This window comes from Cibotium barometz, chromosome 31, assembly GCF_041138505.1.
Source record: "Cibotium barometz isolate CiBa-2024 chromosome 31, ASM4113850v1, whole genome shotgun sequence".
NCBI lineage: Eukaryota > Viridiplantae > Streptophyta > Polypodiopsida > Cyatheales > Cibotiaceae > Cibotium > Cibotium barometz.
Window position 1 is genome coordinate 16,550,995 of NC_141076.1, and position 19,402 is coordinate 16,570,396.

At 43.4% G+C, this 19,402-nt stretch overlaps 1 protein-coding gene and 1 long non-coding RNA gene across 6 annotated transcripts in view; both read left to right on the top strand.

Moving 5' to 3' along the window:
• The window catches only part of LOC147620548 (polyadenylate-binding protein-interacting protein 12-like), a 19,506-nt gene extending 2,045 nt beyond the window's left edge, over positions 1 to 17,461 (top strand). For 2 of the 5 annotated variants that reach the window (XR_015269947.1, XR_015269946.1), the window contains exons 3-10: positions 20 to 64; positions 140 to 212; positions 306 to 418; positions 567 to 626; positions 783 to 1,101; positions 1,201 to 1,269; positions 2,844 to 2,905; positions 16,928 to 17,461. Coding sequence is in view for 3 of the 5 variants with exons in the window: in XM_086824773.1 (XP_086680899.1) it covers positions 20 to 64; positions 140 to 212; positions 306 to 418; positions 567 to 626; positions 1,054 to 1,101; positions 1,201 to 1,269; positions 2,844 to 2,905; positions 16,928 to 16,985 (528 nt within the window). In the remaining 2 variants the exon portion in view is untranslated. The remainder of the gene's footprint in view (positions 1 to 19; positions 65 to 139; positions 213 to 305; positions 419 to 566; positions 627 to 782; positions 1,102 to 1,200; positions 1,270 to 2,843; positions 2,906 to 16,927) is intronic. The other 3 variants (XM_086824773.1, XM_086824772.1, XM_086824774.1) reach the window with 2 other exon arrangements.
• Positions 17,462 to 17,478: 17 nt separating this feature from the next.
• On the top strand, positions 17,479 to 17,846 carry LOC147620549 (uncharacterized). The gene is made up of 2 exons (XR_015269948.1): positions 17,479 to 17,588; positions 17,736 to 17,846. It is a non-coding gene; the product is annotated as an uncharacterized LOC147620549 (long non-coding RNA).
• The last annotated feature ends 1,556 nt before the right edge of the window (positions 17,847 to 19,402 follow it).

Here is a 19,402-nt window from a genome sequence, read left to right on the forward strand (position 1 = left end):
GGTGATGCCAATTCCTTAGGTCACAGAGGAGCAGTTGGCCGCCCTTTTTATCACATGTGGCCAGGTCAGTTTCTGTACTTCATCTATCAGCTTTTTGGGGCATAACACATGAGCTGACTTGGGATTTGGCCTTGCACAGGTTGTAGATTGTCGGGTGTGTGGAGACCCAAAGTCTGTGCTGAGATTTGCGTTTGTGGAGTTCACTAATGAGGGTGAGAGTTTAGGCAATTCAGGTGGCTTTAGCTATCTTTGAAGTAGCCCTCTTACTGCCTCTTTGTGATCACTTGTTAAATCTGACTATGCAGAGGGAGCAAGGGCAGCATTGGGCCTCGGCGGAACTATGTTGGGTTATTACCCTGTCAGAGTGTTACCTTCCAAAACTGCAATTGTTCCTGTGAACCCGACTTTTCTTCCCCGTGTAAGAGAGTGCATTATGTGCTGCTTTCATTCTGTGTCCATGATGGTTTGCTACTGGTACTCATTTTTTTTTTCCCCTGTGTACCTGTCAATGGGCCCTTGCCTGATTAATTTAGCTCAAAAGAACTTATGGAAGTACTCATGTGCAGTCAGAAAATGAGCGTGAAATGTGTGCAAGGACGGTCTACTGCACGAATATAGACAAGAAGGTGAAACACAAAATCTTGTTGGTCATAGTGTATTTGTAAGTCGAAAATGGCAGCAGCTGTTGCTCCTACTATGACTTCACTCATGTTTATATCATACTGCACAACCCTTCTGTTCAGTCTTTTGGTACGTGACACGAGTTTGGGTAATGTGTGCAGTCGCTTACAGGTCAGCCTCAGGCTTAGGGGCGTTTTGGGTTGGATTTGCTCATAATTGGTTATCTTCTGTTGGGAGAATTCCCAGGAGATCAAAACTGAGATCAGGCCATGACTAAGCTCTAGCAAGATCACCTCCGAGCCTGAGGCTAGACCTACACTGACCGTGCAATCACTCAAACCCAGTTCTCCAAGCAGTCCTTAGCCACTTTAGACCCCAATAATTATGAGCCTTTTGTGTTAAACTTTTATTTGGATGGTGCTGTTTTTGTAGGTTTCACAGGCTGATGTAAAGCTATTTTTTGAGTCATTATGCGGCGAGGTACAGCTTTAGAAGTACCTTTTTGAAGGTTCTATTAAGGATGGTTATATAGACTGTTTCAAAATGTGCACCTCTAAACTGCCACTGAGGTGTGATCAGGTTGCACGACTAAGGTTGCTGGGGGACTACCAACATTCTACCCGGATTGCTTTTGTGGAGTTTGTGCTGGTGAGTTGATCGCATTTTTCCCTCTTTCTGATTTGATGACAGGTGTTTCAATTGCCATTTTTGTTGCTGCTGTTTTTTTTTTTTGGTTGAATTTAATGGAACATTTACATGTACAGTGGTGCACTGAGCCTCAGACTATGACTCTTGAAAAGCATGAAAAACCCTGAGCATGAGTTTTTAAGGGGGAAAGTATGCTAGGTCCTCAGTGCAGATTGCCTGCTCTTCTCTGACTGTCTTGGACAAACACACGAGCTGAAACTTATTAGTGGCTCACAATGTGCCCAACTTAAATATGAAGCAGCACTTGCACCTCAATTATGAAGCACCTGAATGAGTAATCTTCTCTTTGACAATAACAGGGCATTAATATGAAGAAAGGTTTAGGTATTATGATGGTTAGCAGCATTGCATAATTGCTTGCTCAGAATGCACTTGCGGCAAGGTTGCAAGGTTTGGGCACTCCAAAGGAGGAAGTTACTCTGTTGGTGTCTTGAAAATTAAGAAGGCATCACCATCCACTTTGGGCATCATGGTAATCGTTCAAGTCAAGAGCATGTGCAAGGTGGTAGACGTTGAAGAGATTGTCAATTTGCTTGCGGGACATTGTGGAGGTGGCCTAACAACAAGTAGATGTCAGATAAAAGAAAGAACTCTTGGCTGAGCCTTTTATAGGCATGTTGGACATTTGTTCAGGCTGGCCGGCTGTGAGAATATCCCACGAGAGGAGCAGATATGTAGTGTATGCACCATAGGGGAGGCCCACTATATACGGGGGGAGATTTCACTGCTTCTTCCGGGAGGGATTCGGGCTACTGGCACGGGTGATGCAGTATGAGGACCGGAGATGTCTCTGGATGTACTGATAGAGCTCAGATGACATAGGGACGGAGTATTGAGAGGACATGCTGAGAGACAAGGCCATCCCATACAAGACGTTGCCTAGAGATCCATCACTGATTTCTTCACGGCACAAGCATCCACATCAGCCACCCACGCCGACACCGCCTCATCGACATCAGCTCATACCAGCTGCTCACGGGCCATATTCGTGTCTCAGAGGAGTCCTAAGTGGGCAGGCCTACTACATTCTACGTGCTAGGTGCCCCTGACCCAAAGCACTGAGGATCTCCACCACACAGACAGATCCATGAGATTCTCCAACAATATGACATGCCCTCACCATAGCCACTGCCATCAGGAGGCTTATAGAGTCATGTTTCAGTTTTTAGTTTGCACATTCTTTCTTTAGTTTTTCCATGGCACTATATACTATGGTATAATTGTACTATTCATGGTCTCATGGATCCTTCGGGTCTTTTGTAAATGTTAATATATCTTTCTCTTCAGTAGATGTTCCTTTTTTCACGTTCCTAACATCCAGTTATTCGTGGATCATATGTACTCATGCTTAGTCTCATAGATTCTTTGGGTCCTTCGTAGACATTTTATGCAATGTGTGTGTGTGTGTCTCCCTCCCTCCCCCTACCTAATACACACACCCAAAACATATTCAAAGAAGTAGATATAGTTTTATCAACATTTTCTCTGTGTAAGTTGAGTGGGGATGGTTGCAGGCTGAATGCGCAATAGCAGCTCTAAGCTGCAGTGGTGCTATTTTGGGCTCACTTCCTCTCAGGTACATGTGCTAATGAAGTATTTCAAGTGACTCCAAATGGGATTTGACTCTTCTATTTGCTTCCCTAAATAGATTGCTGCATATTGTACTTTGACAAAATAAATTATGGACTGCTCAGTGAGTCATTTTGGGGCAAAGGGGGCTAAATGTTTCGTTTTAATTCTCTACTAACACTAACAAACACCTTCCTCTCCGCACCCCCCCCCCCCCCCCCCGCGCGCCTCCAAAAGAAAAAAAAACCTGCCTCCAGTGCGGTTCCTAAAGTAGGAGTACCGTAGGACAGCCTTTTTTGGGGAATTTTCGTCTAAAGACAGTACAAGAATACTATTGTATTCTCTGCTGGGCACTCTTAAGATGAGAGAGTTGATGGCAAGGAAACTTCTAGAGAGGGAAGAGAAGGTTGCAGGATAGAAGTGGGCTGCAATTCTGGAGGACTGGTTTGGCAGGGGAAGAGAAGCCCTTTACTTTCCTCCCCTGCGGCTGCTTGCCTGAATGACCAGGGTGGTTGCCTCAGTTTACTGGTTACAGCCTTGAAAATAGCATGAGCACCATTAAGTGCTGCTCAATTGGTGTCCATCCTGCTCACACATGGCCATTGGCTGATTGGGCTGGCCCAGATGCAGCCTGTCTGGCTGTGAGCAGCCTGCTACCTCCATGTTGTCAAATTATTCTCGGTTGGCTGTGCTATGTGTCCTATCTGCATGGTCAGAACAAGGTTCTCTGCCTTGTGTTTGCCTTGCCATTGTCTTTCTGTCAGGCCCCTTCTTGCTTAGTGTTTTGGATTGGGGTTCAGCTGCTCAAATGGCTTCTGCTCATGATCGGGTCCTTACAGACAAGCACGCTGGAACTTGTTGGATGCGTGTGCAACAACTCTAGGGGAAATGCTAACGTTAAGGGTTCAATAATAAGTGCTGGCGATTTTGAGCACTAATTGAATTACAGGGACACGCCTTGAGTGAAGATAAGATGCACTTGGGTAGTTTAGGTGTGTAGCCATATTTGGTAGTGATGTGTGTGAACACATTAGGACCAATCGGGGCATTTTTTCCTTCTTTAGGAGGTTTTTCCCCGTGCTAGTATACATCTATCTTGGGGTATACTTATCATATTTGTATAGCATACATTCATTATCTATCTATCATCTCATTGTGTGCTCCCTTGAGCTTCTCCACTGTGTGTGTGGATGCATTCTTGCAACCCCTTTGGTATCAAAGCATACGCTCCTCGCCCTTGTGCTACTGTCTACCGTTCAGCCTGAGTCGCCTGTCTTCTTGAATCGGATCAAGAAGCCCTTTTGGGAGAAGAAAGAGGACTGTGAAGTGTATAATACTTTGTACTGAGCTTTTCGGTCAGATTTTCGTTTCGGGTGCGTTTTGGGGGCCGTTCATGCGGTTTTTGGTTTCTGCAGACATCTTTGAAAGAATGGCTGTAAATCAGAAAAACAGCAAATAGATCTTGCAAAGAAACACATGTGCAAAAGAACTGAAGAAGAAAACTTGTTATCTGCTGAAGTAGAGCACGAGGGCTGTCCGTAGGTGCATACAACCAACAGCAATAACTGAATAATGATGTGCTAATTGAAACCGATCCCGTCAAGTGGGAAAGACTCCGTTGGACACCCACACGCTTAATAGCACAACTTTAAAACCACAAATATGAAATGGACAACTTAAAACAACTTGAAATTTAAATGAACAGAAATGGAAAGATGGACACCAGCACTGGGGCCGGAACGGGCCGACCCCCCCCCCTCAATATATGATATATTTATTGGGAGTATTTTAATAAATACTAACGCCTGGCTCTCCCGATCTCAGCACCTTTGGACCGAGGTTCGCCAATATAGTTTGGACAACCCGGCACCGAACGGGTGTTGGCCGAGCGGGATGAATCTTTTATCAGATTTAAACATATAATACTTTACTCAAATCTGGAAATCACTTACTTGTAGATGGTTGATAGAAAACCAATACTTGTGGTTTGCTGAGGTTGAAACCACCCTTGTTGAAGAAAGAGTAGCCTCGTGAAGAATCACCAAGATAAGTTCCACCACAAAGGGCACAGCCGCCTGCTGTGAGAGAGAGAAACTTCCACTTGCAAGAGAGAAGAGAGACAATACACAGCTACCAGCAGAGGTTTAGAGCTTTGGTGACTGCATGAAGAAGAGTTGGGGAGGGACAGCCGACTGTAGTAGCACAGAAACAGGTAGCCTTCAAGTGGTGGCAGCCGGCTGCAACCAGTAGCCGCCTATGCACAGCAGATTCAGCAGCCACCTGGGGTAGTAGGCGCAGCAGTGCCTTGTGAAGATGCAGGTTCAGCAGTCGCCTGGGGTAGTAGGCGCAGCAGTGCCTTGTGAAGATGCAGGTTCAGCAGTCACCTGGGGTAGTAGGCGCAGCCAGCAACAGAGTCAGCCGCCTGTAGAGAGTCAGGCGCAGCCAGCAGCAGAGTCAGCCGCCTGTAGAGATAAACATGCGCCAGGGGAAGAGGTGATCGCCGGCAGCTGGTTTTCCACGAAGCGGATGCTCTTCACGTCAAAGGGTAAAAGCGATGTGTTCTACGCTTGAAGGGGGCCCTTTTTTTTAATAAAATTAATGTGGAGTTTAACTCCACGCTTGCATGAGGGTGGGGGAGTTTGGGTAGGTGCCCTTGCCCACCCCCACACTCACTTAAAGTGGGGCTCCCCACCTTGGCCCCTAAGTGGGTGTCCAAAGGGGGTGCCCACTTTTAATTAAATGTGAACACCTAACCTTATAAAACAAAGGGGTTAGAATAAAATATTAAAACAACATGTGTAACATACTTACCACCTGTTCACATGCACTAAAACTCGTCAGAATACAGAGCAGACTTCACGACTCACTGGCAGGCGTCCCCGCTCAGTAAGTAACACGTCAAGCAGGCAAACACACAAATACATGTCATGCGAAAACAGTTTCAAACATGCAAAATATGTGTGCATGTGCAAAGTAACATGGACATATCTCCCGTTCATGGAACAAGTACAAAATATCTGTCGGCACAAAACTGGCACGACATAAAACATAAAAACCTGGTCTTCCTATGGAGTGACAGTCCCATAGGTAAGACACAGTTCCAGGCACGAGTTTCCCTATGGTGTGACAGTCCCATAGGTGAAACACGGCACGAATACTGGCTCTTCCATGGCGTGACAGTCCCATGGATCGAACACAGTCCAGGTCATACACGGGTGGCACTGGTCTGGCTCCCGTCCATACGACACCATCCTGCTAACACACGGGTGGCACCAGTCTGGCTCCCGTCCATGTCAGCAAAATACTGGCCTCTTCACACGAGACACCGGCCTGGCCTCAAGTGAACGAGACGCAAAAACTAGGAATGGACCAAATGGTCGGCCAATTGGTGACACTAATGATGCAAACCCAAGCCACCTATTTATAGGTTGGACAAGAGCTGGTTGGCCAATAAAAAAACAGTGGGCTGGCCGACTATGCAAAAAATACTAGAATAATGTCTAAAAATTAGACAAAAATAGCAGAAAAATATCTAAAATAAGATGAATGCATGGCCTCATAAATCTCGCCAGATACAGCATGAAATATGCACATATATGTCCAATCTGGAGATGATAATGCCAACACCTCCTCTTTAGCGCCAGATGGGCGGACCAACTCCAGCACGCTGAAGAAAGACCTCCAAAGAAGCTCGAGGGAGCGGTTTGGTGAAGAGGTCAACAAGATTGTCCTGAGTGGAATAATACTCAAGTCGAAGAAGACCAAGCTCAATCCAATCCCAAACAAAATGATAGTGAACCTCAGTGTGTTTGGAGCGGCCACGTATCACAGGATTCTGAGCTAAAGCAATGGCACTCTGAGAATCCGAGAAGATGACAACAGGGGAATCATCCGCACAACATAAATGCTCCAAAATTTGATGTATCTATAACGCCTCGGCTGCGGAGAGAAGATAGGATTTGTACTCAGTCTCGGTAGAAGAAGCAGCAAACAGTCCTCTGCTTCTGAGATTTCCAAGAGACCAATCCTGCACCAAGCATGAAACAATATCCCGTAGTAGATCTCCGAGTATCAATGCAACCAGCCCAATCAGCATCTGTAAAACCCACCAAAGAAGAACCACCGAGCATATCCACGAGCAACAAGATGGGCCTTGTACTTATCCAAAGTACCATCTGCATGAAACTTGACTTTGAAGATCCATTTGACACCGATGACTCGTCGATGTAAAGGCCGTGGTACTAAATCCCAGACCTGGCACATGTACAAACGCAACACAACCGAAAACTCGTAAGTGTGAGACGGAGGGCTTATGTCCAGAAAACGCCTCCTCTGGTGTCTTCCCATCGACCGCCTTTGTGAGAGAGCGATTGATGAGATAAACTGAGGTAGCCACAGCTTCACCCCAGAAAGAGGGAGGAAGACTCGCATGATGCAAGAGGGATCGAGCCATCTCCTTCACTGTTCGGTTCTTCCGCTCCACTACTCCATTTTGCTGAGTATAAGGAACAGTCGTTTGCCGTTGGATGCCTTTAGAAGTAAGAAACTCATCAAAAGGTACAAACTCACCACCATTGTCAGTTCGTAAGAATGAAACTTTGCTTTGAGATTGGTTCTCAACCATTGGAAGCCAAGACCTGAAATTGGCAAATGCATCAGATTTGCGTGCCAAGAAACACACCCATACCTTCCGTGTGAAGTCATCCACCAAGAGCATATAATAATGGGCCCCGCCAAGGGACTCAACCTTCATAGGGCCAGCCATAGTTGTTTCTCGTACCGGTACGAATGGGTTCATACGGTACGATACCGTACGATATCGTACGGTACGAGAGTTGTTGTTGTTGTTGTTGTTGTTGTTGTTGTTGTCCCCCCCCCCCCCCCTCCGTCCCCCCCCCCTCCCTTGAAAAAAAAAATTCCAAATGCTAAAAAAAATATAGAAACCCTGCTTTACGAAGATCCCAAATGCTCGCAATACTTCGCAACTTTCGTGTCCACTCAGTATTCCATATGGGGTTGTTGAGAGCTAAAAAATCTGGCGAGGTAGACTGGTAGTGTACACTTGATTGGTAGGATGAGAGAATCTTGCTACATCACTTGGGGATCCCTGGTATAGGTAGGCTAGACGATTAGATTCTCAAGTTATGCACGAGGGAGAAGATTTGGACATGGCCATTTTGATCTAGAGAGGAGTCCCTAAACTTATCATCCTAGATGCACTCCTCGTATTTGTGCAAGGACAGTCCCTTAGTCATAAACGCTACACTGGGAGACCTTTGGTATTGCATTACCCATCCAGGTTCTTTTTTGGAGACAATCGGGAGATCCAACCGGGAGAGACATATATCCATGTTCTGGTTCCTCAAGCACTGTAGACTCCTCCCCTCCCAACCTTCCCTCACATTCAAGCTTGAAGCTCCATAGGTTGTAAGTGTAAAAAATAAAAACCGTATTTTATCGTACGGTATCCGAAAATTTCATATCGTACCAAAAATTTCCGTACGGTATCGTATTGTACGGTATCGTATTTTCGTACCGTGACAACCATGGGGCCAGCCAAGTCGGCATGGATCAACTCAAGTCTCCGAGTAGCTCTATGTGTAGCCTCTTCTGGAAAGGACTCCCTGTGTGATGCTTCCCCATCATGTAAGAGGAACAAATGTGTGGGAGAGCTCTCAACTCTGGAAGTCCACTAACAAGTTGCTTGGAATGAAGCTTTTGCAGAGCGGCAATAGGCACATGACCAAAACGTGAATGCCACAAAGAAGTATCTGCCTTAGAAACTAAGGCATGGGAGGGAGAGAAAAGCTGATGAAGATGAGATTCCGAGGAAGAAATCTGTGAAGAGAAGTTAGTGATCTTGTAGAGGCCTTCATCATGAACACCATTAGCCACAACCGTAAGAGTCCTCCGATCAATCACCTCAATCACCTCATCATCGAAATAAATGCCAAGTCCCTTCCCGAGCAGCCATGTTCACTGAAAACAAATTCTTCGAAATACGTGGCACATGTAAAACATCATGTAAAGTAGCAGAGGAACCAAAAGAAATGTTACCAACTCCATGGACAGGTAAGGAGGAGTCATCTCCAATGCGTAAAGAAGAAGAAAGTGGCTTGTAATCCTCCATAATGTGGGAATGTTTGGTCATATGTGCCGAAGCGCCGCTATCACCAAGCACTCAATTTCTTCATGTGTGGCACTCACCTCTGCATCAGAAGTGATCTCTGTGACCACAAGGAAGGAATCCTGTGAAGAAACGGGAGAATTTGTAACTACCATGTATGCCACTTTGGCATTGCCCTCCTCTGGAACCTTGTCCTTGTCTTTGTTTGGAATCTTTGTCAGCATCTTTGGAGGTGTTCTTGGCTTTCTTGGCTTTGGGGAATATGGAAGGAAAAGAAGCAGGAATTTGGGAATAAGGTAGAGAAACAGGAAGCTGGGAAGAAGCCGCCTGTGAAGTTGGGGCTTGGGATTGGGGAGAAGAAAAGAGAATCCCCGAGAGAGAAGAATGACTATGACTAGAAGCCATATCCTACGATAACGCAGCAGAATCCTCCTCTTCAACAAAGCTGATCAGAAAATCAGCAAACTCCTCCTCGAAAGCTGAGTGCAGCCAAGAGAAAGGAAGGAGAAGAAGGGATGGGAGGGTTGCACCAAAATACGGGACTGAGATCTGAAAACGCAGATCTCAGGCTCAAAACGCAGCACCTTTGTGGAAAACGCAGGTCCTCAACAGAAAACGCAGCTCCTCAATGGAAAACGCAGGTCCACAGCAGAAAACGCAGGTCCATAGCAGAAAACGCAGCTCCTTTGTAGATGTAGATGCAGTGGATCTTTGTGTGCAGCAGTAGATGTAGAAAACGCAGGTCCCTTTGTAACACTGGGCTCAGATACCATGAAAGAATGGCTGTAAATCAGAAAAACAGCAAATAGATCTTGCAAAGAAACACACGTGCAAAAGAAAGAAGAAAACTTTGTTATCTACTGAAGTAGAGCACGAGGGCTGCCCGTAGGTGCATACAACCAACAGTAATAGCTGAATAATGATGTGCCAATGATGCAAACCCAAGCCACCTATTTATAGGTTGGACAAGAGCTAGTCGGCCAGTATAAAAATAGTGGGCTGGCTGACTATGCAAAAAATACTAGAATAATGTCTAAAAAATAAGCCCACAGTCTTGGCTGTCCCCACCGAGCCACGAGCTGAGCTAACTAGGTTGACGTACCGATCAATCTTCTCCTCATGACGTCCCATACCGCCACGAAGCTATCCTCGCGGGCCTCAAGATTGTTGCCGGCCTCGGCTGCGTAAAGCAAGTGCACGTCTGCACTAGATCCAGGCTCCAAGACCATAGAGCTCTCACAAATCTCGCGAGACTCTATATAACTATTGACTAACCTTGGCCACCCTTTTATAGGCTCTTGGCCGGTCATCGGGCGTCCTCCCATGAACTCTGTCTTTTGGATACATATGCTCGAAGCATATCCTCCAAAATCTGATTCACTCTTTCAGTCTGGCCATCAGATTGAGAATGATCGGAGGAACTCAAATTCAAAGTTGTTTCCAACTTCTCGAAAACAAGTTTCCAAAAATCACTCGTAAACTTAGAGTCCCTATCACTGACTATGTCCTGCAGTAACCCGTACAGTCTAAACAATTGCTTGATAAACTGTCGTGCTAATTGCGTAGCTGTAATAGTCTTCCGGGTCGGTAAAAATCTAGCCATTTTTGTCAAGCGATCTACCACAACCCAAATAGAATCGTGGGCTTGATGTGTTCTTGGCAATTGGGTAATAAAATCCATGGAAATACTTTTCCATTTATTACGTGGGATTTGCAAAGGATGCAACAACCTAGCCTATCTAAAGCGTTCAGCTTTATTTACCTGACAAATTTGACACTTGAGAACATAATCTTCTACATACCCTTTCATCTTTGGTCAATAAAAAGTGTGTTTCACTAACGATAGTGTCCTGTGTACCCCAGGGTGTCCAGCAGAAGGGGCGTCGTGACACTCCTTAAGAATCTTGGACCTAATGTCCGAGATCTGTGGTACACAAATTTTGTCATTACGGAATAGTAAACCATTCCGAATCATCCACTGGCCTCCTGCAGCTTGAATGGTAGACTGCTTAGTCATTGAGTCTTGGTCAATCAATGAGCTCCCGTCCTGGATCTTCTGCCAAAATGGACCAAAATAACTATCAGTCCTGCAAAGCCCTCTCAATGATTGAAATAAGTCAGTAGAAATCTCGGTGAACGACAAAGTATTCACCTCTCGAATTCGACTAAGCGCATCTGCAACACTATTCATGGACCCTTTTCGATAACGGATCTCAAAATCAAAATCTTGCATTAACTCAGCCCAACGAGCTTTCCTTCCTCTCAAATCATCCACATCACACACATACTTGATCAGTCAATACCACAAACTTAGAGCCATATAAATAATGTCTCCAAACCTTGAGAGCATGAATCATAGCATAAAGCTCCTTCTCAAGGGTTGGCCAACGAGATTGAGTGTCGTCTAGCTTTTTACTTTCAAAAGCAACCGGTCTACCATCTTGAAATAGAGCAGTCCCGATAGCATAGTCACTGGCATCAGTTTCAAGAACATAAGGCCGACTAGGATCGGGTAATGCTAAGATAGGTGCTTCCTTGACTTTATCTTTCAAAAGTCTGAAGGCCATATCCAAATCGTTATTCCAAGTGATAGGCTGATTTGACTTACGTCCACGACCTTTCAATAAGTCAGTCATCGGTAGTGTGAGCTGAGAGTACTCCCGCACAGATTTCCGAAGAAAAACAACAAAACCGAGAAAAGAACGAAGTTGTTTCACTGTTCGCGGTATAGGCTAGTCCAGAATCTTCTGAACTCGGTCATAGTCAATGCTCAATCCATCTCTAGTGATCTTGTGTCCCAAGTAAATGATGTCTGTCATAAAAAACTCACATTTACTTAACTTAGCATATAGTCGATTCTGTCTTAAAATAGATAAGACAATCGTGAGGTGTCTAACATGATTCTCAAGAGTACGACTATATATCAAAATATCATTCAAGAACACCACCACAAATTTTCCCAAATGTTCACGAAAAAGATCGTTCATCATTTGCTGGAAAGTGGCTGGAGCGTTGGTTAACCCAAAAGGTAATACGAGAAACTTGTAATGGCCATACCTAGTCCGAAAGGCAATTCTTTCGACATGCCTTTCATGAATACGTATCTGGTGATAGCCAGTACGTAAATCTATCTTCGTGAAATATTTCGCTCCTGCTAACCGGTCAATCAGGTCATCGGATCTAGGGAGAGGATAACGGTTCTTAATTGTCAGCTTGTTCAATCTCTTGTAATCTATACACATTCTCCAGGTGTTGTCCTTCTTTCTCCTAAGCAACACAGGTGCACCCCAAGGTGATTTACTTGGACGGATCTGGCCCATCCTCAAATAATCTTCGAGTTGTTTAGCCAACTCATCTTCCTCAGCTTGGCTCATCCTGTAAGGTGGAATATTGACAGGATGAGCACCAGGGATCAAGTCAATACAATGATCTACGGCCCGTTCTGGTGGTAAACCCGATGGCAGTTCCTTAGGAAATACATCTTGAAACGAATCAAGTATCTTCTGTAATTCTTTGCTTTCAAACACACTTAATTCATTTACATCCATGGAAGGGATGAGAAAGGAAGAAAGTGGAATCAATACACAATGGAAAGTGGTATACAAAGAAGAATCCATTATATTTCCAAAATCAACTATATTTACAAGAGGTCCCTGAGAGGGATGAATACAATTACCTAAAATACTATACTGGATGTCCCTATGCTGAAAAGAAAAAATATGACTAGACCAATCTATCTAGACTTGAAGAGTCTTAAACCACTCAATCCCTAATAACAAGTCTACATTTTCTAGGTGCATAACATAGCATTCCAGAGTATCTTTGTAGTCCTGAATCTGGATTGGAAGCATCTCCACCTTTCGATTCCATACTTGTCTTCTCGCAGGTAGGCGTACCTCATAGGTATGATCGCTGGGTGTCGTATCAAGACTTAATTTTTGCACAAGTTTGTAGTTAACAAAGTTGTGTGAGCTACCAGGGTCTAGAAGAATGTGAATTTTATGGCCACACTTCTCGATAAACGCGGAGAAGATCATGCAAGCCAAATACTGGAGAGTTGAACAGACAATCAGAACATGTACTAGGGTGAGAAAGTACAGTAATTGACGTACCTGTCAAAGACAACTGAGTAGTTGTCTTTGGCTTGGGTCCTGCGTTCGTCTTTGCACCCTTTTGCTTTGGGCACTCGTTACACATGTGTCCTTTTTCTTCGCAGATAAAACGTCCTTCCTTCTTGAGCTTTAAAGCCCTAAGGAGTCGTTTCTTCTTCGCTGGAGTCGAACTTGAATGCTTCGAAGGTTGGTCCGAAGACTTTCCTTCAGTGGTGTTAGCCATAGGTGTAGAGAACTTTCTTTTATGCTTGTTCCCGTGCTCGGTAACGGGTTTCGACTTGGAAGAGACCATTGTATCATCATAGATACGAGCTGAATGAATGGCCTCGTCCAATGTTTTGCATTTGTTATTTTTAACTTGTAAACGGTATGAGTCTGGTAAACCAGCTACGAAGAACCCCAAAAGAGTAGTGGGATCCATCTTTGTAGCTTTCATCTATAAGTCCCTAAACTTTTGGAGATAGACCTCATAAGTGAGGTGCTGCGAGGTCATGGTCAAAGCTGAAAACCAGGCAACAACATCATAATCATCCTCTTTCTTGAGGAATTCCTTCTTGAAGACGTCTTTGAATTGTGCCCAAGTTGTTGGCTTAGGGTTGAGTTCCTTCCACCAAAGCAAAGCTTTACCTGAGAGGAAACCTGTTGCTAACTGGATCTTTTTTCCATCATCATATGGATGAAACTGAAAATGGACCTGCCACTTATGTAGCCATGTGTCCACGATCTCCTTGGTACGCTGCTTTTGCTCGCCCCCGAACGGTTCCGGAGCAATATTGGGGCCTAAAGCAGAGGCCAAGGTATCCATACCCAAAAGAGTAGAGAGGGTAGTGGTCAAGAGAGAGATGGAGTTCTGCAAGGCTTGCATCTGGGCGGCAATTTGTGCCTGACGTTCCGAAGAAGAAGCTTCGATAGCTACTTGGAAATTTGATTTTGACACGTAATCGTCAAAAAGATCGGCATCGGTATCTTCCGTAGCCGGCAAGCCTTCGCATTCGACAAGGGGCTCCAACTCTGATTCTTGGGTCGACATCGTGAAGAGGGCAAGTGGAGAGAAAGTTCAATCTTTGCACAATAAAAGTGCGAGGGAACTTGAGAGCTTGAGAGCTTGAAAACTTGAGAGATGTGTGGCAAGAAGTCCACTTAAGGGGTTTATATAACTATCCCCAAAAGCTACTTGAGCTTTTGCTTTTGTGTTTATATATATATATATATATATATATATATATATATATATATATATATATATATATGTAGGCCTGGCCTGGGCGCCTGCCGGCCTAGGCTTGGCCGACTGCCTACGTAGGCATAGCCTACTGCATGCGTGCGCCTCCAACAACCACACAACCAGCATGCGACCGCCCTTCAACAACACACGACCAGCACGCGCATGCGACCTTGCATAGCCAATCCATCACTTCTCTCGCTCTCTCTCTCTTTCGAGTTCAACCAAAACAAACGAACATGCTTTTTTTTTGGTTTTCTCTCACCTGAAACTGTTTATACAGTTTAAAACATCTTTCCTCTTCTTTGCAAAGCAAACAACCCTTTCTAGACCACAATCGCTATCATCACGGGTTCCTATGATGAAAAAATAACATACTGAATCTGAAAAACAGCAGCATACTGAATCTGAAAAACAGCAGTATGCACAGAAAAACAGCAAGCTTTTTTGAACACATACCTTTCTTCGACCTCATCTTCTCTACCTACCGACTTGCTCATTCACGAGGCATGCTCTGATACCACTGTCAAATCCCCACCGGATCTCCTCGTGGACGCTCCTGGTACGAGACTCGAATCCTGCAAACAAACAAACAACAAGGGGGGTGCAGGCCTGACTCACCTCCCAACCATGACAACCGTGGGCAAGCCCACAGTCTTGGCTGTCCCCACCGAGCCACGAGCTGAGCTAACTAGGTTGACGTACCGACCAATCTCCTCCTCGCGACGTCCCATACGGCCACGAAGCTACTCTCGCGGGCCTCGAGATTGCTGCCGGCCTCGGCTGCGTAAAGCAGGTGCACGTCTGCACTAGATCCAGGCTCCAAGACCATAGAGCTCTCACAAATCTCACGAGACTCTATATAACTAATGACTAACCTTGGCCACCCTGTTATAGGCTCTTGGCGGGTCATTGGGCGTCCACACTTGGGCGCCCGCCCGTCCATACTTGGGTGCCCGCCCGTTAGTCTATCCCTAACTTAGCTCGCCAATCAGCGTGTGATACTTCTACTAGTAGATTACAATCCTCAAAAGACAAAATAGGCTACAAAATCCCTCATTCGAGGTTAGAAAAACAAAGGTCAAAAGGAGGGGAAAGGGGCCTCCCTCTTTAGGCTGCTCTCGGCAGGAGGCTACATCAGGACCCCTCCCGAAACCCATAGCCAAAGGCTGCGATCCTTCCTGCTTTCAGGCCCTTGTCCCCATACTCCTCTCTTCTTTGAGGATATATATATACTCCCTATGAAAAGCCATAATTTTGGTGACCATCCACCCCCCAAAATCCCCCACTGATCACTTTTTAGGTGATCACCATATGTAACACTAGGGGGAATCTTAACTAAAATTCCTAGGAATATTCCCTCTAAATTTCTTTGATAACCTTTTCCTCTAAATTTAACCAAATAAGAAAACTATACAAAGGGGCCCGAAGTGCAAGAAAGCTGCCTTGCAGTTGCATTATGGTTAATTCCTCCACAATCCATGTTTTTGTGCCTTTAAGTTTGCTTGATTGTTTTAGAACCCAATCTTATTGAGTTTGGTATGGCAAGTGATTACTGCATGATTACTTGTCGTAAAACTTTGGCAAATACTAGCTTCTGGTCAATCATTCGCATGGTTAGTTGAACATCTAAGTATCCCTCATCTCCATGTATGTACCATCCTTTTCGTAAACCAAACACAAGACTTGGAGGGCCTTCGACTGCCTCAATTCAGTTTCCTCAACCTTGGCTTTGACTTAAGGCTTGATGTGTTCTTTCAAATCTTCCTCGACCACCATTCTATGTACTAGGTCTCTCCTGTAAATCCTCCTCCATCTCCTCTTACCTTGGTGATAATTTCTTGGGTTGGGCATCGGACAACATATGTTCTCCAAGGCTGCGACTCGATATTTGAGTTGGCGACCCGTCTCTTCAGCTCTATGATTTGCTCTACGATGCATATGCATGTGTTTAGCTTGTTTGAACGAGTATGGGGGCTTTCTTGGTGTTGCCAAAGCAGCTACAAATTACTAATGACAAAAGCATTTCTCTTGCTCGTTTCTGACCCTGGCCGGAAAAACAAAAACAAAAACCAAAGCAGCTGCAAATTGCATCTTTGGCATGTATTTTTTACTACTTGCCCATATGAACTGTCTCTTCAATTATGAAAGGTCAAAAACTTAAAGAGAAGGTTTTTGTTGAGAGAGAGAGAGAGAGAGAAATGAAATGAAATGAAATGTTATATTAACGTCTTCAAAAGTGACCTATGAGACCAAAGTTACAACCATGTGACATCTGATACGCTATCTGGAAAAGAAAAGAAAGGACTGAAGGTAAGTATCTAGCCCTACAATACATCAGTAGGGAGCATCCGGAAGCAGCAACTAGGGAGAGTGGGAAGCTAATGCTACTAGTCAAAATGGGGTGCATGAGTACATGGATACATGAATACATGAATATGGGGGAGTACAAAAGTGACAGTGAGTACAACAGTATATGGCTGGAGTGGTAATCATCCTAGAGAGAGAGAGAGAGAGAGAGAGAGAGAGAGGGATCATATTTTAATCGCCATCTTTTGTTTTGGCTAGGGTAAGCCCGTCAAAGACTCCAGTAAGACCTCGCTCGCCTCGCCTCCTTTCACAGTAATTTCAGCTGACAATTTCAGCAGACCGCCTGTGAAGTATTTCTTGCTGTGAACTTACGGTTGGGTATTACAAGCAGTCTCATGTTTTTGTAAGGACATTATTTATGCTCGGTTTCCAAAATTTGTGAGACTTCAAGATACCATGTGATTTGGTAGAGGGGCTTGTCAGCTTCTGAGAAGACAGGAGCAGAAAAGCAACAGGCCTTACATATTTATCTACCAAGGAAGGTTCTAGGTACATTCTTGTATAGAAGACTCACCTAATGAGTCAAGCGCTTGTGCTGTGGCAAGGAGTAATTCACTTCTGCTGTCTGAATGGTGACATTTCATAGCAGAGGTTCAAGCATGGAAAATCTATGTTTGATAAATTTCGCAAGTAAGGCAGAGGAACTCAATATGATTTTAACATTCATGCCATGTGCTTTGAAAAACAATGCCAATGACTTGGAACGTGCTTCCAAAGGGTCTTGTTTCCCCTATTTGTGTCTGTGGACCTAGACCTTTTTCTCCCCCTCATTTTTAATATGGATCTGACGGACTTCGTTGCATTATAGTCAGCAGGCCCTTGCCCGAGCTGCCACCTCACAATGCTGCTCAGAAGGGGGGTAAAAGTTTAAACCCTGATACCTTAAGATATAATTTATAACCCACAAAAATACTTGCTGCATTATACTAGTTTCCTTATCCTACTTTGATTGGCCTTTTGATCTACCCAAGCAACTTTTCCCATATAAAAACATACTGGATTTCAGGAAACATTCAAAAGGCACAACATGTATCTCACAGATTTGGGGCCAAAATGGCCCTTGTGCCATGTAACAGAGCAAGCATTGTAGTACTCAATCAATGTCTAACTTCAATCAGTGCCAAATTCAACTGCAAAAGGTAAATTCAGTTAAAGACAAAAGCTATGTTGCACTTTTGCTAATGTTCCTATTTAGGCCATTCCCGAAGACAGCATAGAGTGGATGTAAGAGTAAATATAAAAATTTATATTTATTATATATAAATATAAGACATATAAAAATAGTTGGTTTCTTGCATGGATATAATATACAATAGTCGTCCTTGAGTGTACATACATACATATGAATACAAACTTCTGTATATTAATTTACATTTATACATACATATATATATGAATACAAACTTTTGTATATTAATTTACATTTATAATTTACATTTATCGTGTGTGCGCGTATGTGGAGAGAGAGAGAGAGAGAGAAGCTTCTAGTGGCCATAATTACTCGTTAAAATACATGCATGATTTGTGTGCTCAAAGGAGGGAAAGGAGGAGATACAAGAGAGAATGTGGATGAATAATATAATAATATTTATCATACTAAATGATACATATATATATTTTTTGTTATTATAGACATGAATTCATGATTTAATTAATAGTATCTCCTTCTTTATACAAAATATAAATTTATAATGTACATATACAAAATCCCACATGATAAACACAAACACATCTATAAAAGCTGAATTATTTTATATAAATTTATTAAATACATATAACAAATATATTTGTTCATACCATTTATTCTGATAAATGATGCATAGACAATATAAAATTTTTAGTGCGTATAAATTTTTAGAATTATTATATGCTATCTCATCAAAACATAAATATATGCTTTCATACATATGTTATTGTATACTACTTTAAATTATTTTATTTAATAGTAGAAAATTATTATTACAATATAATCGTACATTGAGAAGTATCAATAACAGTTATGTATTTTATCACTTACAATTTAATGCAATGTACATTAGTTATGCATTAATTGCAAAAGAAGTATGGATTCTATAAGGAGTATAAATTTCATAATAATGATAACATCATGAATTTTTAATAAAAATAAAATAATCTTGATTTTAATGTCAAATTTAATATTACATAAACACAAATATTGTAGATCCCACCCTTTCCACCTTGGAAAAAGCAAAGCTTACACTACAAGCTTTTCTTGAGATGAGTCGTGTGCATTAATTTCTACTGAAGCTGTTAATTTTTTTTTTGTGTGCGAAAGCTTTAAGTTATATTAAGTAAACATCAGATTTTACAGTTTTAACAGACTTATTACATAAAGCTTTTTTAAAGAGAAGCTTAACTCAGAAACATTTCTGACTTTTCATAAAGGAGAGGAAGCCTTTGTTGCCAATCCAGGCCCCTTACCCTCTCTCCTTGCAGTAGCTTTTGTCCTTGCCATGAGCTACCAATAAGCCTGGAAGAAAGAGACATAACACTCTCTCTCTCTCTCTCGCTCGCTCTCTCTTTTCCTCTGTGTGTGTGTGTGTGTGTGTGTGTGTGTGTGTGTGTGTGTCCTGTGTGTGTGTACGTGCTAGACCGCACCAGCAAGGCATCTATCATAGTCAGTGCGGTTTGGTGCGATAGCAAACTTGCGTT